This window comes from Hydra vulgaris, chromosome 06, assembly GCF_038396675.1.
Source record: "Hydra vulgaris chromosome 06, alternate assembly HydraT2T_AEP".
Lineage (NCBI taxonomy): Eukaryota > Metazoa > Cnidaria > Hydrozoa > Anthoathecata > Hydridae > Hydra > Hydra vulgaris.
The window spans coordinates 22,493,749-22,519,824 of record NC_088925.1 but is presented as its reverse complement, the minus strand read 5'-3'; the positions used below and the strand labels follow the sequence as shown (position 1 = coordinate 22,519,824).

Genomic DNA, 26,076 nt, shown 5'->3' with positions numbered 1-26,076 from the left:
ATATATATATATATATATATATATATATATATATATATATATATATATATATATATATATATATATATATATATATATATATATATATATATATATATATGTTTACTATTTCAGTTTTTACCCACGGTCACCAAAGTTGCCCGTAATAAAGGCCACATTATCAGAGAAGCTATTTCAATTCCTTTTCGTTCTTTTATAATCCAGCACTGCTAGGAGCAAATTTTTCATTATATACATATATATATGTTTAAGCATTTTTTTTTTTTTTTTTTTGCAAAGGACTTTTTTAAATAATAGAGCTGATTGCAAGTGCGTAGCAGCATGCTCAATTCTTAAGTTTAAACTACTCATGGGTGTAGACAGGCTGCGTTAAACTCTCATTTTCTGTTTAGATATGGCGGGGACTAAATTATTTTTAAATAAGTTCTTTGTTGTGCAATTTTAAAATTGTAACCAGATAAAGTATAATTTTATCTATAAAATTAATGGAACACTTATGAAAATAAATATATATAAATATTTATAGATTTATATATATGTATATAATTTATTAAACCGAACTCGAAGATTTTTTTAGGGTAAGTCAAAATTTATACTGAATAAGTGAATATAAAAAAAATAATTAAAAGTATTTATTTTTACTTTGTTATTTTTGTTGTTGTTTTACTTAAATTCTTTAAAATATTCTTTTCTTATCAAAATTTAAGGTGTATAAAAAGTACAATAAATAATTTATGAAAAAAAATTCAAACAAAAAAATATTTAAAAAAGTTGTAAATCATGATTTACAACTTTTTTCAATTTTCACAAATGTTGTAAATCAAAATGGTTCAATCAAAGTTGACCTTTTCAAAACAATCTTGTAAATATGACGTTTATTTACCGCGTAAGTGTTTTTGTTTATTTTACAATCCACAGATATATTATTGTTTACAATCCAATATATATATATATATATATATATATATATATATATATATATATATATATATATATATATATATATATATATATATATATATATATATATATATATATATATATATATATATATATATATATATATATATATATTGTTCCTGCTTGGCCATCAACTATTGTGGTATTGTAAATAACCATGATCACAAAAAACTTAAATACATGCAACAGTTTTCCATATAAATTTATTTTTCCGTTGATTTCGGTGAAAGTTTTAATTTATTAATTTAAATGCATTTCTGCATACTTTATAAAAATAACAACTTCAAGATTTAGCAACAAAGAATTTCCTGAACTATTTGATTTAGAACAGACTGATTGCAAGAATCGATCTGACTGATCAAAGTTTTAAATCATATAAAATTCGTTCATTTAAATTTATAAAAAGTAATATGTAATAAGCAACTTTATCAACATAGTTAAAATAATATATTTTAAGTGCAATATATGGTTTATAAATCAGACTTATTTACTGTTTTTTATATGCTATATTTAATACATCATTTGTAAGCATAAATTAAGTTTCTACACGTCATATTTGACATAAATAATTTTGTGGCGCAAACAAGAGTTACAAAAAATATTTAAGTATATTTGACACACCATATACTAGAACCCAGCTTTCTCTAATTTCGTTTTTCTAGAATACATTTTGTTTAAAAATTAGTTGCCCTTTAAATAATCCAACGCTTCTATATCAAAAAAACGTTGTTTTATTTATTTATTTTTTTAAGAATTTTTTCATCTGTGTCACGCTATCACTGTGGTGACACAGATAAACGAGATTCGGAAGCAGAAAGAAAATCTTTTTGACTTGAATAACAAAAATCGAAATAATTCATATATTTGTTAATAATCTTTTTTGCATTACTAGTAATAATTTATAATTTGTCCTTGATTCAACCATTAATATTTTCATTGCTGTTGTTAAATGAAAGCATTACCGCTCGCGTATCAAAATATTGTGTAAGTTATACCATAATGGCTATAACTTGAGTTAACAAGCTAAATGACATTAATTAAAATAATAACATATCCTTTGCGGAAATAAACAGAAGCGTAGTTATGCACTGTATTTCTGACATAATATTCTATAAAGAACTGGAATATAAAATAAACAAGAACATAAGTTTTTAAACAACTTATTAATATTGGTTGCTAAAATTGATTGCTAAAATTTTTCCACATTCGAGATTTAGATAACGTTGTTATTAACGAAGATGATTTTTCTTTGAGACAACACAGAAAAATCTTAGTGTTTAAGATTTTTTTTATTAAATGAGTTTTTATGAGGTATTAAATTAAAGCAAAAGAACTTGTATATTTGCTGCTAAATTATTATTTGTTAGAATAAAAAGAAATAATATCTGTATAGTTATTATTAATCTATATTTCTTAAGTTTTTAAAAATGAAAGATAACTTAACTTAAATTAACTTAAGTTTAATACTAAAAACGTCAGTTATTTAAAAAAAAAGAAGTAGATACCTGACTGTGTGACGACATTTTCTTCGTGCGCGGTATACTCGAAATCTATAATTTATAAAAAACAACTTATGAAAAAAACTGTTTGTATTCTTTAGAAAAAAAACCTTTGGGAATAAAAGTTTAAAACAATTTAATTTTATTATTAGTTATTGACTACTGAAAAAAAAATTTACTATCATATAAAATTCTGTTTTAAAACGCCTTCTAGTTACCAATTTTACTATCATATAAAATTCTGTTTTAAAATGCCTAAAGTTACAAAAGAGCTTGAAATAAAGTTTTTATTATATACAATTAATAATTTTAAATAACGCAATTAATATGACTTATAAAACTATGACTTATTTTCTTATTAAATTATAAGACATAGCTTATGCTTTTATAAGCTATAGCGTATACTTTTAAATTATATAAATTTAACTAAAAAAAAGTCATAGTTAAAAATATTAATTGCGTTATTTAACATTACATTATAACGTACTGACTTTTTAAATTTTTTGACTTTTTAACGATTAAAATCTATTTAAAATAATAGATTGAATAATGTTTATAAATAATCATAAAAAAAGAGTTTTAAATTGTTTGACAACTTGATTGTATATAAAGGAAATCAGCGCTCGAGTTTATGCTAAAAATAGTATTAAATCGTTTTAATTCGTACAAATTTTAATTTTATTAAAAAATTTATGCAAAAGAGCAATAGATATCAATAAAATTAGCTTATCCGTTTCCAATCAATTGCATTAGATAAGTTAAGTATTTACATCGAATAATTAAATTTGATAACAACGACATTTCTTGTCCAATGTCGAGACACTCAATACTTACAAATATTTATTTCTTTAAGTACAATAAATCTAGATATTTGCTCAGTGTGCACGGATTAATAATTATCCTTCTAAAGAATATTGATTTCCAGTAGACTTTGTAATGGAAAACGGCTCATTATCAAGGATTAACAGAAAACGTGATTGGGGCGACGATTGCGACAGGAAGTTTTCTTCTTCTTTTTTTTTTTTTTTTTGTCGAATCGATACGAGTCCAACGGAAAATGATTTTCCCATTAGTATGCTAACAAATTATTCGCCCATTAGTATGATAACAATATTATTGAAAAGGTTTTAACCACTAAAGCTGTATTTCAATATAATATTTTTAGAGATTTTTTAAAACCTCGTTGTGTGATACAGATTTTTTTGTATATATTATATATCGTCACTAAAAATGCAAAACTTCGTATGTGACTTTTTTGTAATTGCTCAGGATAGAGTTAAAACTTAATAACTTTAAAAGTGTAATCTTTTTCATAACAATCCTTTCAAAGCCAATGTTAGATTGGGTCTTGAATTGATGTTCAGTAACAACTCGTGAAAATTTTCACCAGAAAGTGATGGGGGGGGGGGGATCAGTTACGTGTTTTGCTAGCCTTGCTGTGCTCAGTTTTGTTAGTTACGAATATTAGTGAAATGTTTGAATTTATTGAGCATTGTTTTGCATTTCTCATCAACAATATTCTAAATCAAAACAGTTGGCTACAATTATTATGAAAATTAATCAACAGAAGCCTACTGTCAATTAAGTAACAGTAATCTTCATGTTCAATACAATGTTCACCAAAAATATAAAGTTCAATACAACACTATAACCCGCTTGTTCAATAAAATGTTCAGTCAAATTGTTTGTTACCACTATAATCAACATGTTCAATAAATATTTAGTGTTAAATACCTCTTTAACATGCATCGTTAATTTTATGATAAAAAAATTATTCAAAAAGTGACAACTGCAGTCAATGACTTTCGCAATAATAATCAAAAATCAATTAATCATGAGCAAGATTGTCATAGGACTCCCAGCAATAGGCTGGTAGAATCTGATTGAGTTTCTGGAGATATTTAAATTTCATCTTCAAAAGTTTAGGCGGCTGTGAATAAAGTCTAGTTGCCAAGAATGGACCACGCGCTGGTCTCTTCGGCATCGGCTACCATTGGTCCAAATATAGCACTTCCATCTGGAAGTGCTCTATTTAACCAATGTGCGCCCTTTTTCTTAGTAGCGTTGCTCTATCAACATCATACTTGCGAGTATGTCTCCGCTTAAACCACCTTCACTTTTATTCCACAAGTAACACGTAACATTCCTATAATACTTCATTATATAGCATAAAGTTATGAAAGCATAGTTTGGTCTTGTAGTAGATCGCTTTTGTTTTCAGAAAGAAAGCCATATTGACGGCTTGTACGTCCATAGTGAACATCGCGAGTTTATCCGGATTTGCTATTGAGTTGGCCTTATTGGTGGATTTTTGACTTGTACCTCTTCTTTGCGTTGTTGATGTAAGTTGTAAATTCATCTGAAATGTGACCTAAAGAGTGTGATGTGCAAGTATCACATTATTATTTTTTCGACATGTATATGGCTAGATTTAGTCTTTCGAATTCGGCAGCTACTATTGTCCTAGAGAATGGTATCATAGTGGCATCTTTCTCTTTATACGACTGTACATACAAACGGTACAAATCCATCTCAGACATTATTGGTGGTTCAATAAAGAGTATATCAGTTGTAGCTCTACAGTAGTGAGATGGAAGAGTTGGTAAACTTTTCAAAAAAGCAACCAGAAATTCCTTTCTCTCATCATTAGCAGAGGTATTGCGTTGATTTCATTTTGGTACAGGTGTTGCACCAACAATCTTATGCATGCCACTGCATGCACTTAGACTCAACTGTAGCCATTCCCGAATTTGCCATTCACGCATTTTTAATGTCAATAGAACCCTTTTTTGCAAACCTGGAATCATCTATCATTTTTTTTAAGAAGTACATTAGTGTTGAGTTACGTAGTATTGTTGCCGCTGTCTTACACTTCGGCTGCATTGATTCAAGGAGAGTAGCGGTATATATCCGTCTTATTCCTCAGTCCATTTTCCCCAAAAAATTATAAAAAATTATTCTTCTATCTTCCTCATCAAAACTCTGCCAAAAAACGATTCTTTGCTTTTTGACAGCGACTTGATAGACATGTAGAGCTCAGAGTGTGAGGTGCTCTCACTGCGGGTTGAACAAGTTTACCGTCTTGATTTTTCTTCAGCCCTTTATACTCTTCTCCTTTCATTCTCTTTATTTTATTGCAATTTCTTTCCCAGCTGTTTAAATTGGCTAGCCCTCGTATGCACTTTTTCTTTTTTGCAGTAGTAAGTTGAATTAAGGAGAAGGCTCTTGATTGGTTGATGTCGAGGGTGCATCAACAGGTGAGATAGCCGTGCGATTGGTTGAGGATGGGTTCGTATCAACAGACAAGATGGTTGCGTTATTGGTCGAGAATCTGGCCTCAGTAAACGAAGATAGTGATAAATCATCAACATTTGATTCATCATTATTTGATGGTTCTGACAATAACTCTGAAGATTCACAATCATCAGAGTAGTTTAAACCAGAATCTTGGTGCTCACTCGAATCAACGGATTCATTTATATCATTCACTGAAACGGTTTCGAAATGGGAAACGTTATATGATGAAACCACAATAATGTCGTTATTTTCCGTCGAACCAAAAACTTCATCGAACATCTCTAAATTTATTAAATTTATCGCATTGTTCTCATTTACGTTATCAAACACAATATCCATTTACGACGAATCTAATGCGATGTTGTCGGGGACTGCATCTATTTTGTTAGCAATACTGGCAATTGTTTCAGGATCTGTATCTGCAGTTGATGATGCGAAGTATGTGCACATTACAACAACTTTTCATCACGTTAGTTATCAACAAAATGTCAATTTATTGAACGATGTAGTCAAATGCACTACGAGTAGGTTTTAACTTACCTTTAGAGCCATTATTAGATACAATTTTATCTCAATATTTTCAAAGTTAAACATTTTATGAATGATTTAATTGAACTAATAATGAATTAATAAATTATGTAATTACAGCCATTGTTGTTGATGATTTTGCTTTGAGGTGGTTTTGCTTTCATATTCATAGCCAATGCAATTAAGTGTTTTTGTCACATTACAAATTGAGACCATATCATTGGTCAGAATGTTACAAGTACATGTATTTTTTAAAGAAACGTTTCACAACATAAACAGTAAAAGGCCAAAAGTGCTGTTATGAGGTTTTTGCAGTTTCAGTGACGATGTGTTGTGCCAAATTCTTGTAATAGGCAGGTTTTACACCGTTTCTGCATACAAGGCAATAAACATAATATAGTTATTAATAAAATCTAAAAAACAAAAATCTACCTGCCCAAACCTTTACCATCAGTCGATGTATTTATACTCCACTGCATGTTATCAATGTGTGTGCACTCCGCTGCATGTTCTGCAAAACGGTCAGCCAAAATATGTTCATCAAAACAACAAAAAAGCAACCAGTTACGCAAATTTGGAGCAACATATATAAGTTATATATAAGGATTTAGAGTTGTGTTTTATTAAATGATTTTTGAAAATGAAGGCAAAAACAGAAAATGAAATTTAAATCAAATTAAAATCCAACAAAAAAAAAGGTTTTTCTTTATTTTTCTTAGTATGAAATTATTATTTAATTATCTTAAAATAAAATTTTGAATCTTTATTATAATTTTTATTCGTCTTGCACTTAAAACTAAATATTTCATTTTAAACTTTATTTAGAAAAAACACATCTATCGTTTCCATATATTTTTAGTACAAAGTTATATACAGTAAAGTTAAACAAAAAATGTTTCAACTTTTATATTTGTAACCGTAAAATTTAGGGTAGAGCGGGCATATCGGGACATAAGTGGGACATAGTGGGGCATAACGGGACAGTTATGCCTGAAGTCTTATATCTCAGCTAAAAATTATTTTCTTTCAGTAAATTATTTTGATTTTAAATTATTGTGCTTCATTGTTGTAAAAAGAAATTTATAACTTTATAAATACCAAAATTAACTTTATAAATACCAAAATGCATTAAAAGTACCAAAATGGATCAGTAAGTTTGCGAAAAACAAAGTTTGCGTATTTTCTTAAGCAATACAACGACAAATGATTTATTTTAAACTATAGCGAATTTGGTTATTTATTAAAAGTTTATATTTTTCAGACTGTATTTTTTATCCTCTTTTAGAATCTGGTTTAAAAAAAAAAATTGGAATAGAACTTTTTGAATAGTATTAATTTCACTAAAATGACTTTTGTGGGGCATATCGGGACAACGAGTTGGGCATATCGGTATAACAAGTTATTTATATAATTAACTATTTCAGTACCATTTTGCGATGCTGTTTACAGTTTGATGATTTTATTTTTAATCTAAAATATTAATTTCCTCATTCCGAAAAGCAATATTAGTAATAAATTTAAAGAAATTGTTATTTTTTTACCTTATCTTCGATTAATAATGGTGTTTTAATGTCAACAACGATGGTAAGAACTTATATAAGACAGATCAATCATCCAAAATGGGATGAAGTGCTGTTTTAGCTGTGAAAAGAAAAAAAAGAACTTAGAATTCGAAAAGCTGCTAATGCATATGATATATTTAAATTTGCTCAACATTGGCATATTGCTAATAAGCTAGCTCATCAAAAATGTTTCCAAATAGTTTCAGAATATTTTTTATGTAATTTATGTGAACTATATTATTTTTTGTTTAATTTAATAACATGTACAATTTTTTCGCTACTTAATTTTTAGAACGATTTCTTGAGTTTGTTTGTTTAAGAGCATTTTATAGTAAATACAAAAAATAATTATTTTAGTTGTTATTTCTTTTTTGTGGTGTACGGGCGTACGGGCGTGTAGTTTGTTTGGGTATGTTACTTTTTTGAGAGTTTAATGTCTCAACGTGTTTAAATAAAATATAATTTTTATCATTTTTAATGCTTTACAATTAACAAATTAAAATTAAAAAAACTGCTGCTTTTTAAATACCCTGTTTTGCCCTATGCATTTGCAAAATGTAAAAATTTTACTAGTCCCGAGTTTCGATACTTTGATTGTCGTAACTTATTTTTAGAAATTTTTTGTTTGTTTTTCGTTTTCTTATATCAATGAATTTTAGAAAATTTATAAAAAAGCAGTAGATTAGTTTATTTGCAACTAGTATTTGTTTTTTAAGTGTCCCTATATGCCCCGCTCTACTTTACTTTTTAATTCCCAAACTAATAATCAAAAGAAAGCAAAAAAAAAAACTTTCATTATTATTATTTTTTCTTTATTACAAACTTTAAACAAATATAATATAAAAATAAAAAGGCTTTTAAGGGTTCGTGATATGATCATTACGATCTTCTTGAAGTCCTGCTAGTACTATTATAATAATAAATTCAATTATACATTTTGACTCACAAAACTTGTTAATATTACATCCTTAATTTACGAAGTTTGTAAATGTTATATGTACGGCGAAGTATGAGAGAAAAAAAAAGTTATTAAAGTCTTATTACTAATCTAATAAAGATTTAATATTTATTCATTAAAGAACGTTTATAATAGCAGTGTTAACAAAGAAAAAAATGATTCTGTTTTTTGTTACTAACTGTTTAAAGTCGTTAGTATTAGCCAAAAAACAATGAAAAGTTAGGTAAACAGAATATAGTACGGCTCAAAATAAGGCTTTGAGTTTTTAAAAAAACGCAGACATCATACTGATTTAGGGAGAACATGCCAGACATTATACTGATTTAGGGAGAACATGTATGAGAGTGCTGCTATATCAACTGAGGGTTTAGGTTTAGGCAGGTATAAATCTTTTTGAGCTGGTTATTTCTAGTTTAAACAATTTTCTTTATTTGCTTATTTATTCATTTTTTTCAACAAACTTCTCAATAGAGACAAACACGCTACGCAAATTGTTTCAAACGTATATCGTTTAACGTCAATTTAGTAAACTAAATGGTTATTAACTAATCTTTTACCAGATAATCATTTATGTCCAATTTTGAATAAAAAATGACACCTCTAATATTTAATACAATTTTTAACAAAAAAAAATCATGTTTATTTGACCAGATTTTCAATTTAAAACGACATTCAACCGAAAACGTATTTTACGGCCACCAAATTCTCTATTGCAAATATAAAAATACAAATTATGGAATACTAAACTTAATAACGACTTCAATCGAATGCATTTTGCTATTGACAATAAAGTTATTTCGAAATAGTATATATAACTTTATTCCTTATTATTATTATTATTTTTTTCTTTCTGCGGCAGCTTGCCCTGTTGATTTTTTCGTTTTTGTTATTCTTAATGTAAAATAACGTAAAGATAACTCATAATGATATTAATAATTATCAACTACTTTAACTAATAATTCTTTCTTTTTTTATTTTATTTTAAAAATTATTTCTTTAATTTAAATTTTTATCATACATAATAGTCATATGAATCTTAACAACAATAAAACCGGCAACCGACAATCAAACTAGTATTGTAAATAAGAGTCATTTTAACATCTATATACAGCATACCTTCTAATTCTTGTAAGTTATATCAAGAGTAAGTCTATCAAAGTTATATCTAGTAAGTCTATTAAATCTCAGACATTTTTTTATTTACTATTTATCTCATAAGTATTTTAAATTCAAACTCCTTTTTAACCATGGCCATTTTTTCAATAAGGTAAGAGTGATTTTATTAAACGTGAGAGTGATGTTATTATAAATGACTTATACTGGAAATTATCATTTATTTTCAAAACAAACAATCGCACACCTGTTTTATGAAGCATGATAACGATGGTATCAATACTTGAATCTCTGTTTTAGTTTTAATATGCGTCCAGATCATTAAAAAGTTTTTCAGCATCAACTCGTCAGGTTAAACATTGCAAAGAACAACGAGATTACAAATTAACTTTGGTTTTACCTAAATACAGATGGAGAGTTATGAAGTTTTTCTTTGCCGTAACCTTTTGTTGAAACGTACCCAACAGGCCTGTGCTTTTTACAAGCAACGGTGTCTTTTTTATCTGATATATAATTTATTAATATGACTGCCAACCACTTTGTTTTTTAGAACCCATGTTTATAAAAAACTTAATTATAAATTTTGAATAGTTCAGTAAGAACTCTGACACTTTACAGAAAATATAGAAATACAAAATGTTTGCCTCCAGTTTTTGACAATGAATAGGCTCGTCATAAAATACGCCAAAATTAATATCTATAATTATATAATAGTATATAATTATATACATTATATGTAATTATATATATTATACATACTATTATATATATTATATATACTATATAATATATGTATATATATATATATATATATATATATATATATATATATATATATATATATATATATATATATATATACATATTTATATATATATATATACATATATATGTATATAGCATATCACATTAATGCAGGTTTTTATACGAAAAAAAAATTACATAACTTTTTTTAACTTTATCTTTTAAAAAGCAAATAAATAAAATACAATTGTACTAAATAAAAATTCAAAATAGTTTCTGAACCATCTTTTACCGATAAAGTAACCTACTATCAAACTCGTGGATAGACTCGATCAATGATGCATCTTATGATCTAAAAATTCACACATGGGTTCATAATGTGTATATCTAAGATTCCAGTTTACAACATATACCTTCTGATGACTAATGTCGTAAATATATATGCATTCCATTAAAAAACAGTGATTTTTATATCTATTTTTCTTAAAACTGCTATTTAACTGTAATTTAGACATTTAGTTGTTAACTGGAATTTGAGATCTAAATGAAATTTATCTTTATAAGTAATAACATTGATAGTTAAGGAAACAGTCATTTAGTCTATCCAGCAGATTATTTCTAGTTTTTGTACTAGTTTTTTAAATAAATTGAATTTCTATATCTATATAACTTTTAAAGAGCAGATGTTATAAAAAAACGCATGATATGTATTTACACTTAAATAAAAATTAAAAAAAAGTACTTAAACTTATATTTATAGCCCTAATTTAATGCTAAATATGGTGAATTTTTACAACTTTCCACAAAAGTTAAAAAATTGCGGACGTTTTGGATCAAATTTCGTATTTCTCCAAAAAAAGCTTTAGGAATTTTTAAGGCAAAAAAAAACTGCCGTGGACTAGATTTACATTTTATTAGAAAAAGACTACAAAAAAAAAAGTTCTTGTTTTTAAATATTTGGCGACTGAAAGTCTGCATTTACCGACAAGGTAGATATAGCCGGTATTTGCCGACAGATTTTTTATAGTCGGGGGGTCAGACACCCCTACGTCCCCCTCCTCCTAAAGACGGCCCTTGGTATAAACGAATAAAATAAAACTGAATTATGTATAAGTTAATTATATCTGATTCATCTTTAAGAGAAGGTAAAAACTATTCTTAAGTTTTGAGTCAGATAAACAAACAATATTTGTTTTATTCAACATATCCAGCACGAAAGACACGTGTATTTGATAAGCGCACCCAGATACTCCCCTAATTTTATGTTTAAAACGTTTATAGGAATGAATAGGGCCTAATACCCGAACCAAGACCCGTATTTAGGAGGAGATCTTGATTCAGATACATTGATATCTAATCAACACTCGCTCTTTGACAAGAAACGAGAAAATGAGTTTTAAGTTAAATTTGCTTTGCTTTTCAATTTAGTTTTTTCTCCAATACAATACAGAAATGTAAGATGACCGTTTATGCAACATGGTTTTTAACGGGGGTTAAAATGATTAAAAAAAGCTGAAATTTTTAAATATCTTTAATCGTTTTTATTAATACAAATGATTTAAATGTAGCTTAAGACGTTTACGCTTTAATGCAGGGTTGTCCAACGCGTGGCCCGCGGGCCAGAAGGTGGCCCTCGTCAGCCTATGGCATGGCCCGCATATCACGGTCCATTAATTTTGAATTTTTATTTTAATAAAAATTTCAAATAACAATAATAAAATAAGTTCTACAGCAACAGGATATTATTTATATATTTATAATTCGAATTATACATTCGATTTCGATTATACTTTCACTATATAAATCCGCATTTGAAATAATAAAACGCGCGCTAAAGATAAAACATTTTTATATATTTAATAAAGATGACTTCAGCTAAAAGACGTAGATGTGATACAGAAAGCGGTCATGGGGGTCGTGTATTTAATCCTTCTTGGAAAACTGACTATTTTGTACATGAACAAAGTAATTCTATTATATGTCTAATTTGTTTGGAGAAAATTGTTGTGTGTAAAAGTTATAATGTGAACAGGCACTACACTACAAAACATGCTGTAAGTTATGACAAATTTAAAGGCCAATTTCGAATTGATAAGATTGAATTGTTGGAGAAAACTTTTCTTGCACAACAATCAGTGATGAAAACTAAAGTGATTAGCTCTTACAGTGCTACCAAAATAAGTTTTTTAATGGCAGAAGCTATTGCAAAAAGTGGTAAACCTTTTTGTACTGGAGATTTATTAAAAAACTGTTTAAAAATATTTTGTAAAGAGATATGTCCTGAAAAAACACCTACTGTTGAAGATCTTAGCCTCTCACACCAGACTATTGCTAGAAGAGTTGAAGATCTATCAAAAAATATTGAATTATCATTAAAAGAAAAATTAAATAAATGTGAAGCCTATAGTCTGGCACTGGATGAATCAACAGACAGAGGTGATACTGCTCAGCTAGCCATTTTTATTAGAGGTATAACTAGTAACTTTGAAGTAATTGAAGAACTGTTAGATATTATTCATATGAAGGACACAACAAGAGGAGAAGATATTCTCTCTGAAGTGAAAAAAACATTGGTGAAATTTGAATTACCAGAAAAGAAACTCTGTGGTGTCACTACAGATGGAGCAAGTGCACAAACAGGAAAAAATATTGGATTTATTGCATTACTTAAGAAATCCATTAATCATGAAATTATTTCATATCACTGCATTATACACCAAGAGCAGTTATGTACAAAAGTATTGGAGATTCATACTGTTAATTTTATAAGAAGTCGTGGCCTTAATCACAGACAGTTCAAACAATTACTTGAAGATTGTGGTAGTGAGGCTGAAAATGTAATTTATTTCAGCCAGGTTAGATGGCTTAGTCGAGCTGCTACTCTGAAAAGATTTTGGATACTATTACCTGAAATAGTGCTGTTTCTAAAAATTAAAGGGAAAGACACAAGCTTGCTTGAAAATATTTCTGTCTGAATGATTTGGTATTTTTGATTGACATGACTCAGATGTTAATGGAATTAAATCTTAAGTTGCAGGGTAAAGATCAACTTATTAGTAAATTGTTTGAAAATGTAGAAACATTTGCTTTAAAATTAAAACTTCTGAAACAACAATTAAGTTCTAAAGTACTTGTCCATTTCAAGGCATCATCAGAAAGAAATATTAATACAATTGACTCTGAAAGACATTGTACTCTTATTTTAGAATTAATTGATGAATTTGACACAAGATTCTGCGATTTTAAAAAGGAAAAAAATGAGCTAGACTTATTTGCGCATCCATTTTCCAAAGCTGAGACAGTTAGAAATGAATTTCAAATGGAATTAATAGAATTGCAAAACAATAAAGATCTTAAAAAAGCCTACAAAGAAGTAGAATTGTTAGAATTTTATAAAAAATACATGAGCATTGAAGTTTTTCCTCATTTGTGCAGACATGCTATTAAATATTTTACACTTTTTGGAAGCACATACAACTGCGAACAGTTATTCTCAAAAATGAAGCATGTAAAATCAGAACAGAGAAATAGGTTGACAGATGAACACCTTACTAATACCCTTCGAATTGCATCATCAAATATAAAAGCAGACATAGATCATTTATGCAAAAAAAAAACAGTGTCAAGTTTCACATTGATCGAACTTTTGTATAACTTCACTTTGAACCTTAACTATGAGTGTAACTGTTTATTTAAATTTAAATAAAAACTTCAAATTTAATAATTTTTATTTTGGGTATTTTATGTTTGTGGCCCTCAAGTTGATTTTGAAACGAATTTATGGCCCTTACTGTAAAAAGTTGGACATCCCTGCTTTAATGACGCCATTTTGTAAAAAATTTTAAAATTAATAATTTTTTTCCGAGCTTTCGAAAACAGTTTCAGCTTTTTAGAATATTTATGGCAGTAACTACAACGTTTTATTAAAGGCCCCATTAAAATACTTTTATAAATTTTTCCAAATGTAGTGCAAATTGCATTGTTATATCAAGATTTAACCTCTTTCAAACTTTTAACGTGTCTGTGTGAAACAGGAAATGATCAAATTTAACGCGTTGTTTTAAAACAGGAAATAATCAAAACATTGAATTACGAAAATTTAATTCATTTCATAACTTTAACAACTTTATAAAAGAACCTTATATTATTCTAAAAGTTTTTATAACCTTAAGAATAATATAGGTTTTCTTCTTTTGTAATGTTGAAAGAATTTAACTTTCGGTTTTTAATTATTAGAATGTTTCGTTGTTATTATTGTCTAAATTGATAAAATATATGTTTTTTATGTTATTTATGTTTTATAATTAATCTTAAATTATGATTAATATAACTTTTTAAACTATTTGTTTATTAATAATTGTTAAACCCAACATTATTTAATAAAGTTGAAATTAACAAAAATAAACAAGTTTAAAAGTTGTATAAGTAACATTACTTATACAACTTTTAAACTTGTTTATTATTACATAATAATAACATTATAAGTAATAATAACATTAATACATTAAAATTAAAAAAACATAAATATAATTATAAAAACAGTTTAATAAACAAAAACCGAAAGTTGAATTTTTTCGACATGAAAAATGGAACCTTAAACTTCTCACTTCACGATATACTATTGTCTTATGCCAATCTATTATTATCTAAATTATGCCAATATTATTTATTATTTATAACATAATAAATAATAAATAGTGTTTTCTAAGCAAGCAGTTTCGTAAATTTAATTTTTAAATCTTTTATTTTACTTAATTTAGCAAATTTTTTTTTTTAATTTTTTTTTTTTTTTTTTTTTTTGAGTTTAAGAGAGTATAACAAGTTTTGTTAAATAACCTCAATATTAGAAATGGAGAGATAGCGCCTGTTATTCTAACGTCACTAGGCGTAATGAGCCCATATTCAATTTTTGTGAATAGCAAAAAAATAACTTTAATGTGTTTATGAATTTTTGTATTTTATATTTCTCCCGTCACGCTCTTTCCAAATTAAGTTCATTTTAAAGAACTTTTTGTGATAAAATCATTCCTTCTCGGATTAGCGGTTGAATTTTTCTAGACCTAGTGTAGCCACAACATGATATAAGTTTACTTAAATTTTATGCCACAAGGGGCGTTAAAAAAATGTTTACATTTTTTAAATATGTTGAACTCAAATTGTCAAAAGATTTGAAGTTTCAATTATTGTTCAAAAGTTATATAAAAAAAGGTTGTAAATATTTAAATTCTACCCCTCCGAATAAATTCTATCCCTCCAAATTAAATTCTATCCTCCCCTTTTAGAAAAATAAAATTTAGACATAAATTTTTTATTTTATACATAAATATACATATACAATCATATATGCTCTTTAAACTATTGTAAAATTATATTTATAACAACAATTTTAAAATCAAATTAGTTTAAGATAAATTATTTATAGATTATTTTAAATCATTAATTCGAGTTAAATTTATGCCGAAATTTATTTTTTTAATTTTTTTTTAGGTTTTGCGCATGAACGGGGTGACATGCCTTATGTTCAGTTTAAAACATCGCTTGTAATGCTATGCGTATAAAAAGAAAGACGGATCAACTCACAATGGTCGTACTACTTGTAATATGCGCGTGGAGTTTCACAACTATGTATTTTCTTTGGCGAAGAACCAGAAAAAAAGAAATTTTTAAAAAAAGTGAGTTTCGTGAGTGGCTTATATACCCGCAGTGGAACAACTTAACAAACAGGTACACTTAAGCTTTTTTTTCATATAAATATATACATACTGTAAGATACGAACAGTATATACAGATAGAAGGGGTAGGAAGACAATTTATTGATAAGCAAACAGTATTTTATCAGAAACCATAGAATTATAGTTTAAAGCAAAATTTAAGGAAAAAACTCAAATATTGTAGAAAAGCAAGATAATCCAAACAAAACGTTTATTGAAATATTTTTCAATTATAAATGAATGATAATAAATTTGTTTCATGTAATATATATTTATATGACACAACCTGTCAAAATTAATTTTGTAAATCACTGTTTATTAGTAATCTCTACCTCAACTCTGCCTTAAATTCATTAAATTGTTGTTGGTGTTTTAAATTTGTTTGTAAGTATTTTATCCCAAACCTTTGGTCCTCCGCATATTTTATGCTACACCTTCGGATCTCTCCATATTTATACCATACCTTCGGACATCTAATTAAGACTTAAGTTGCCGCACAACAAAAAAATATTTAGTGAAGTAGAAGCGGAGCCGAAATTTAGGCCTGCTGATTCACAAAAAACTGCGAATGACGAGGATCTTGAGAGCAATACTCACATATCTTTTATTGATTTTAGGCAATCTCTATTGCATGATTAGCCATCTTTTAGACGTCTTACTATATATATTATACTCTAATTTTGAAATGAATTTGCACACTTTTTATGTATATTGTTCTTGAGCATGCATCATGGTCTGGTATAAAAGTTTGTTTTGGGTGAAATAAAATTAAAATGGCAAATGGAATATTAGATCTGCTTTGGTTAATTACATTGTAAAAAAAATTAAATCTCTAGAACCTTACTTCTGCCTTACTTCTGGAATAAAATAGGAGATTTAGTAAAATAAGAATAATGGAGCTTGGCGTCAAACAACACCTTTTAGCATTGATCTTTTGCAGTAATAAAAAGTTGCTCTCACGAGACTTGTTTCTGTAAAAAAAAATGAAAAAATGGTTACGTTAGAAAAGCGGCTGCACAAATAGGTAAAAGCGATGGGGTATTTATATATTTATTCATTTATTTAGTTATCACAATTAATAAGATTAAAAAGATTTTAACTATTGACAAAGAGACGCAGATAAGGATATGACAATACTTGCAATTTTTACTATTGCTAGCCGAGTTGCGACCAATAAATTCTAAAAACTAAGCCCATCTTTTAAAATTTTGAGTGGCAGCAAATGCACAGCGGTAGTTAAAAAAGAGTTCTACTTTTTACAAATCCATTCATAAATTTCTTCGTGCTTCAATTATTTTTCAGCAACTAATTCAAAAAAAAATGTGGCTCCTTCTTTTGTAGTTTGATGTTGAGCTCTTTAAATTGTATTTATATTTCGTCGCAATGAGAAAACCTTATCAATGACACAGAGTAATGTACAATCGGCAACTGGAAGGCTGCTTGAGATGCTGTTAAGCCGAGAATTTCAGTCTAGTTCTTCAATCCAGCATTCACAATCACTAAACTTGTCAGCCACCTTCAATATTTCACCTTTTTCTAAAATACTAAAATGTCTCTTCACAAATCCGACCTCGCTCTCAAACAAATTCAACGAACTCAACTTTTTACTTGTTCAGAAAAACTATCCAGATGTACTCTGTTTCTGTGACACCTGTTTGGACCCAGAAAAACCACTTTTGATTGAAAACTACTCGATACCTTTCTGCCTCTCGCGTACTTACCCCCGAGGAGGAGTCTTCACAAAATACACACTCAGCGCTTTCGAGTTTAAAAATGACAAAACTCTCAATAGAACTGGTATAGAACAGATATGGGTTCAAATAAATATTGGCTCAGAACGCATTCTATAGGGATGTATTTATAGACCGCCTAGCTCCAAACCTGCAATAAACAAAATCATCGACTGTTCGATCCGTCAAGCTTCTATTCTAGTTGAACAAAAGAAATTCACTAAACTTCTTATTGTTAGAGATTTCAACTACCCCGGAATCAAATGGAATAGCTCTAGTGGATTTTCTACAGAATCTAATCCGCAGGCAAATGCATTCCTTGAAGCAGTTCAAGACTGTCTGCTCACTCAGCTCGTCCTACAACCAACAATTATCAAATATCAACTTGACCTTATTAAATGATTATCATACATTTACAATGTAAAAGTTGATTCCCTTCTAGGGATCACACATAAAAATTATCTACATGCTATGCTCTGTTGGGATTTTATAATTAAGGACAACCGTTCGGACAGCTTCGACAAAAATTGCAAACATCTCAACTTCAAACGCACCAACTTTACAAGCATGATTAACTACTTCAATGTAATTAATTGGGTCCTGGAACTTGCTAACCTGACGGTTGACCAGTGTTATGCCCATCTATCAAAAGTGTATCTTATTGCCATTTCATCATTCATTCCAAATCGTCGCAAATTATTCTCAATTAGAAATGACCCGAAACGGCTTAACGAAAGTTAAGCAAGCATCAAAAGAGAAATCTGCTATTTGCCCGACTTCTTCAAGCACCCCGAGACCGAAAACACCTAGTAAAGCCGGAGTTTAACAAAGCCTTACAGAAAGTCAAAATACTTGTTTATAAAGCCTTTTGCACTCACGAACGTAACATCATAAGCAAGTGCAAAGATAACCCAAGACTTTTTTTATGACTTAGTTAACAAGGCCAACAACTGCAAAAATCATATTAGAGCTCTCAAGAATGGCAACTGAGATATGCAACGTGCTAAACGAACAGTTCTTCTCTGCATATAGCAAGAATCTTCCCGGTGATGTTCCTGTTCTCCAACAACGCACCGATACGGTTCACACTATAAATGAAAAAAGCTTCTCCCAAGTTGCTGTCGAGTTGTGTTTTTCCAAACTGGACAAACATAAACTACAAAGTATTGATGGATTTCATCCTTTCATCCTTTCAGAAGCTTGTTCAACGTTAGTACTACCTTTCTCTCTGGTCTTCACAAATTCTTTCATTACTGAAGATGTTCGTGCTTGCTGAAAGCAAGGCAATGTCACACCCATTTTAAAAAAAGGTAGCAAGACAAAGCCAGCCAACTACCGCCCAATCACTCTCACCTCTGTTCCATACAGGTTGGTAGAACGCTTAGTTCGTGACTCCCTGCTCAAGCATATGACTGATCATAATCTGTTTGACAGTAATCAAACACGGTTTTGCTCTTCGCAGATCGTGCAGAACAAATCTAATTGAGACATTCAACATTATATTAAACGCGCTTGAATCTCGTCTTGAAATTGTAATGATCCTTCTTGATTTTGCTAAAACCTTTGATAAGGTTAGTTGCTCGCTTCTCCTTGTAAACTACGAGCGTAGGGCTTCAACACAAGTACATGTAGCTGAATACATTGATCCTAAACGGTCGCAGTTAAAGAGTTGTACAATTTGACTACATTTCTGATTGGTTGGATGTCCTCAGTGGAGTTCCGCAAGGTTCTGTAATAAGACCCCTTCTCTTTGTTATCTTCATCAAAAGTATGCTAATCCTTACTCATCTCTGCTGTAAACTCTTTGCCAAAGATACAAAACTAATAGCTCTGATACAAAACTAATACCTCTGACTACCAACTTCTCCAAAAGGAATCAATTGCCTTGTTAAATGGGCCCACACATGGAGCATGAGTTCAACGAGGACAAATTTAAAGCCATGTTCTTTGACAAAAGAGTTAACAACCGCTTCAACACTGCATTTATTGACGATTTGCGTGGTTCCCACGTAATGTTTACCAATAGCAATAAACATTCAATCGCTTAAGGATAGAAGCCGAAGGAGTGACCTAATACAGTTTTACAACTATACCACGGCATTAACGAAGTTGAGCTTTGTAAATCAAACTCACTAGCTCCAGCACTATTGGAATCAGTCTCTCTGAGGCTACTACTGAGTTCAGGAAACCTTACTACCAGCAGGTCTCAGAACCATTAAACTGAGTATTAGAGCTGTACTCTCATCAGAAAATAAAAGGGTATGATAAAATGCATAGCCACTAACAAGAAGGTACAAACAAAAATACATAAGGTGATTCAAGAAAATCCAGCATTCATCATCCTAGACAGGAAAAATGTAACACAGATTTAAATCTACGATAATCTAATAGATGAAGATTAGGTGTAGAGGTTGGTTAACAGAACTTTTCTGCTCACCTCTTACGTCTTTGACTTGGAGGTTTTCAAAAGACAGTAGACGGATGCAGTTGACATCAGCCTAAAATGAGTGCTTTTATCAAGACAGAATCACTAGCGTTTACTTATCCAAGGCAGGGGCAATTGAAAGGGTTTTTAGCAATGTCAAATCAACCGGAGCCATAGTTATAAAAACCTTATTAATTTTTGCCATTGAGCTCAACTTTTCATGTCGTTTGAAATCTAAGGAGTTTGTCATTAGAGTCTGGATTGATGACTGAAAAGAAAAAGTTCACCTCTTTTAACTGTCGAATTAATGTGCTATTAGTTAAGCCAAGACAGCAGCATGAGCTTTCCTCTGCTACAAGTCAGCATTGCTTCTAGCTTCTTCCATTTGTTCAGATTTACCGATGAACGTCGGTTTTCCACGTACACAACCTTTCGCAAGTTACAGTATCGCTTTTAGTTTTGACTGAACTATCTGTGTTCCTTACCATGGTAGATCAAGACCTCGAATGAAAGGGTTAGGGTAACAACATCAGTCTTTGCTAGTTCTAATAACATCTGTCCAACAATATCAGTAAATACACTGAGGTATAATAACATCCGTCCAACAACATTTGAATTTTCATTGATGTCGGATAACATCTGTGTAAAAAGTGTATGATTACTACAGATATAGTTACATCTTTTTAATTATCTAAGTATAGCAACATCTGTGCAACTACATCAGGAAATTTTACAGATGTAGTTTCATCTTTTCAATTATGTTAAGAACAGCTACATCTGTACAACTACATCTGTAAATTCTACAGAGTAGTTACATCTTTTAAATTATATTAAATATAACTACAGCATTTTATGAAATTATTAAATTATAATGCATTATTTTGACCGGATAAAGTTACATATATGGTTTTTTTCAGATGTAGTTATATCAGGAAGAAATTATTTTAAAAAAATGTATTACTTTAACCAGATCTAGTAATATGGTTTTTTAATGTAGTTTAAATATGGTGTATATGGTTTTTTCAGATATTACATCTGGAAAAAAAAAATATAATGAATTATTATTACCAGATGTAGTTACATATAGGATTTTTTTCAGATGTAATTGCATCTGGAGGAAATTCTTCCAGATGTTATTGGAGAAAAATTACCTGATGTAATTAAATCTTTCAAAAGGTGTCGTTAGGGGCCATTGAATTTCCAGATGATACCAATATCATCTGGAAATTCACAGATGTTGTAAAAAAAAATACCGATGATCTTGGATAAAAAGAGTAAAAAAACAGATGGTTTTGGACAAAAGTGTGCAGCTGATCTTAGACTACTCAACAGAAGTTGTTGGACAGATGCAATGATCTTTTATAAAAAGAAAAAATAGCACTAAAACAAAGGGCTTTTATAACAAAATGAGAGTGCTGCTGGTCACGTAGGTACTTCATTTGGTCACGTAGGTAGATTATTTATACCAGACTAAACATGTCCTGGTCATATAGGCGCCTTAGGTAGACGCGAGGTACGCAAAGGTAGACGTGCACATTAAAGTGCACGTCTACCTTTGCAACTATTTACTAAGTTTTAAACATTTCCCATTTATTTCTGCAATATTTTTGGACAGGAAACACATGTTCCTAACCTAAAACGCTATTTAACACATAAATTTTTATAATACTTGGATTTAGCACCGAAGAAATCATATGTAATGATATATTACAGGCGTATATTTACGAAAAAATATTTTATAACCAGTTTTCGGCAGTCATTTTGAAAAAAAGCAAATTTCTAATTAAAATTGCTGTCGCAGGACAAAAATTTTTTCCTGATTTGAATTCATCGTCACATTTTGCCTTAAAAATAGCTCGCTATAGAATATCTTTCAAAATTGCTTCAATCTAATGTTACTAAATTTTTTATTTCGGAAACCATTTTTTAAATCATAAAAACGATAATAAAAACAAATTTTTTTTTTAATTTTCTAAACTTTTTTTTTATAAATAAAGCTAAAAAGAAATTTTTGAATACGGCTTGGTCAAGTTAATCAAAGAAAAACCATTTTTTAAATCATAAAAACGATAATGAAAACAAATTTTTTTTTTAATTTTCTAAACTTTTTTTTTATAAATAAAGCTAAAAAGAAATTATTGAATACGGCTTGGTCAAGTTAATCAAAGAAAATACCATAAAAATCATAAAAACTGGTTGCCAGCGACACCAGGAGCAACGTGCGGGCACGTGCACACCTCTTCCCCCACCTACTTTTATCTATTAGGCTTTTTTTTTTAATTATTTTTTTAAGAAGATATTATCAAGGTATTGAAAACCTTTTTTGAAAAATTGACGATTGTGCTCCCCTTTTCCCGACTTTGACAACCACTTCGTCGACCCTAAGCACAGACCATTCTTTAATCATGATACTTATTGATTATTTTAGTCGTTAAATAAATTTAGTTTAATTTTAGTTGAAACAAATTTTATTTATTTTGATTTCAAGTTTAAATTTTTTTTGAATAGTAAAATCACATATTACGGAAACAAAACTCATTGATTTGCATTTAGTAAAATGTTTTTTAACTTTTATTATTAAAAATATTACATTACTATTGTTTACTATAATTCTTTACTATACTTTAATTAAAAGCCCTGGTTAGTAGTCAATTGCTGTTGGCCAATGTTATAAACTTTACAAATGGCTCTTACTTTCTAATATTTTAGCGTTTATAGAGCAGAACAAATCAAGATTATTGCTGAAAGAACAAGGGTCAAAATTTATAAATCACACAATGTTTTGAAACATAGCAAAAAGTTAAAAATGAAGTCGCCAAGAAAAAATATGATTGACTTTGGTAGAGAAGACTTAGAAGTTGAGGGGGTTGATGACTATATATTTTGGTACGAAAATTTTATCAATAATGGAAATCAATTACCGATTCTTCCAAGGTGAAAATCCGTATTTTGTATATATATATATATATATATATATATATATATATATATATATATATATATATATATATATATATATATATATATATATATATATATATATATATATATATATATATATATATATATATATATATATATTATAATTAGTTGATAAACTATTTATGCTTTATGTTTTATATTTATTTATTTTTTTCACAAATCTTCAAAAACATTGTATAATATACCAAAAGTTAATATAGATTTTTGACAACTATATTTGTTAAATACCCACATGAAAACTTTTTGAATGTCAAAATTTTATTTAAGGCAACAAAAATGTAAAAAGCCGTTACAAGATGTGGCGTTTCTAAAAACCCATTACACTGGAAGCGATGTCATAACAAATATTCTTAACAGATACGGCGATCTTAATAACTTAAACGTCGCTTTGCCCACTGATGGCTTATCTACATTTTTTTGGCCATTGAGATTTCAGTGGAAATATATAGATATAACACTTTTAAATGGTTCGCTTCCGAACATTATAGCAAATCATGCCCGTTATAATAATGACGTTATGGACAATATACTTAACCCAAACTCGGTGTATATCACAATTATTCGCGATCCAGTACGGCAGCTAGAAACTACATTCAATAATTTAGAATTTGGCGCGCTTTTAGAGATAGAAGAAAAGGAGGACCAGTTAAAGATGTTTTTAAAAAATCCAAAGATGTATATACAAGGCGTGATTCAAAAAAACAGGTTCAAGGTATATGTTTTTTTTTAAAAGTGTTCTTAATTTTTTTTTTTTTTGTAATTTTTATTTCATGACTAGCAATTTTAAAGATAATTAAAAAAAAAAAATTTTCTTTTAACTATTGTAATAAGTCAAAATAACTTTTAATTGTAAAGCAATTACCTAGAATTAACTATATTTTAGGATTCATTAAATCTCATTAAAAACGGTCAGTTTTTTGACCTAGGACTTGCCACCACAGACTATCATAAAAAAAACGTTATAAAAAGTACAATACAAGAACTTTACGAAAAGTTTACTTTAGTGTTAATTTATGAATACTTGGACGAAAGTTTGGTGATGTTAAAACGAAAGCTCTGTTGGCAATTGGATGATATACTTTACCTAAGATTTCAACATAAAAACCAAAACGCAAAAAATCGAATAGCTGTAAGCGACGAGTTGTCAGAGATGATCATGTCTTGGAATAAAGCGGACGCATCTCTGTACGAATTTTTTAACCGAACTTTATGGGAAGAGATACGGTTTGAAGGTGAAGATTTTCAAAAAGAGCTTAAACAATTTAAAGAGACATTAAAGCAGATTGAGCTAGATTGTATTGGAGACACTATTACCAACAATCAGTTCATTCTCGAAGAGATTCCGTCCGAAAAACAACCAAGTAACTATTATTTTGAAGTGAATAACAGGGAAGCAAATAACGGAGATACTTTTTTGAATTTCGAAAATCGTAAAACTTTTAGTAAACTTCAAAGAAAACTAAACCGTAAAAAAATACGTCTTAAGAGCATCCTAAACATTCCATATTTTAAAAGCCGTCATGTTGAGCTTCAAAGTAGATCAACAAATACCTCTAACATTAGCGAATTAGATGCGCAAAACAAAACTGAGATAACTAGCAAAAAAGAAAATTTTATTTCAAATAAAAGACAGAAAGATGAAGTTGTAAAAAAGAATAATTTAATTTCTGACAAAACTATAAACTCTCAACATACTGACGTTAATAATAATTATGAAATAGAAAAGACCGAAGAAAAAACAGATCTTAATGACCAAAAAATAAAAACAAGTATATACAAAAAACATTTCAACCATGAAGGATCGGGCAAAGAACCTCCAACGCAAGCAAATATAATAAATATTTTGAACAAACAGGCAACGCGTTGGAACCACTATTTTTGCAAAAAGTTACTCATGACAGAAATTGAGTATTTGGAGTACTTAAGAAAAAAACATGCAAATTCAAAAATTCATGCTGCAAAATGATTTCATTATGGTTTACTTTTTTTATGTTACACACACATTGTACCTTAAGGTGGTAAAAAAAAAAGTAATATCTCTTAATTTGCAACTCAGGTTCTTTCATTTTTTTTTTTTTTTTAATTTTCTTGTCTTTCTTGTCACCCAATTCTCCATATTTATTATTACTATTACTATTATTCTATATTTTAGTTATTTACTAAAAAATAATCTTATTCCTTATATTACCTAGAGCATTTTTAATATACTTATATATAGACAACAAATAAAATTTTGCACAAATAGTATGTAATATATTGTTTAGATAAACAAATGTTTTCCAAAAAATATCTGCTCAGTTTTTTGAGTTCTTTATTTAAATTTCTAGAGTGAAGAAGATATCAAATCATCATATTATTCAAAAGTAGGCTCGAAAAGAGCAAACTTTTTATTACCCTTTCAGGGTAGACCAGAAAAGTTGCATCTATACATAAGTAACTTTCCCCAAAATTTCACCACTCTAGGATAATGCCTTCTGTTCTGGCGTGGGACGTGTAGCTTCAAAATATTTATTTATTTTATTTTTAAATTTTTTTGTGCCACAGCACTTTGTGGTTTTGTTCAAATG

At 28.9% G+C, this 26,076-nt stretch overlaps 3 protein-coding genes across 4 annotated transcripts; all 3 read left to right on the top strand.

Annotated features, from left to right (window-relative positions):
* The first annotated feature begins 371 nt into the window (after positions 1 to 371).
* On the top strand, positions 372 to 25,560 carry LOC100209212 (uncharacterized). Of its 2 annotated transcripts, none has more exons than XM_065799597.1 (5): positions 372 to 578; positions 16,149 to 16,385; positions 23,237 to 23,461; positions 23,777 to 24,221; positions 24,393 to 25,560. In XM_065799597.1, the coding sequence occupies exons 2-5, from the start codon at positions 16,210 to 16,212 to the stop codon at positions 25,473 to 25,475; spliced, it is 1,929 nt and encodes a 642-aa protein (XP_065655669.1). In that variant the 5' UTR covers positions 372 to 578; positions 16,149 to 16,209; the 3' UTR covers positions 25,476 to 25,560. The 2 variants fall into 2 exon arrangements, with proteins under 2 accessions (XP_065655669.1, XP_065655668.1); XM_065799596.1 differs by having other exon boundaries at positions 440 to 578; positions 23,246 to 23,461.
* LOC136081283 (general transcription factor II-I repeat domain-containing protein 2A-like) lies at positions 12,527 to 13,636 on the top strand. Its single transcript, XM_065798587.1, has one exon. It carries the CDS (start codon positions 12,527 to 12,529, stop codon positions 13,634 to 13,636), a length of 1,110 nt encoding a protein of 369 aa, XP_065654659.1.
* On the top strand, positions 13,660 to 14,367 carry LOC136081282 (general transcription factor II-I repeat domain-containing protein 2-like). The gene has a single exon (XM_065798586.1). It carries the CDS (start codon positions 13,660 to 13,662, stop codon positions 14,365 to 14,367), a length of 708 nt encoding a protein of 235 aa, XP_065654658.1.
* Positions 25,561 to 26,076: the final 516 nt, after the last annotated feature.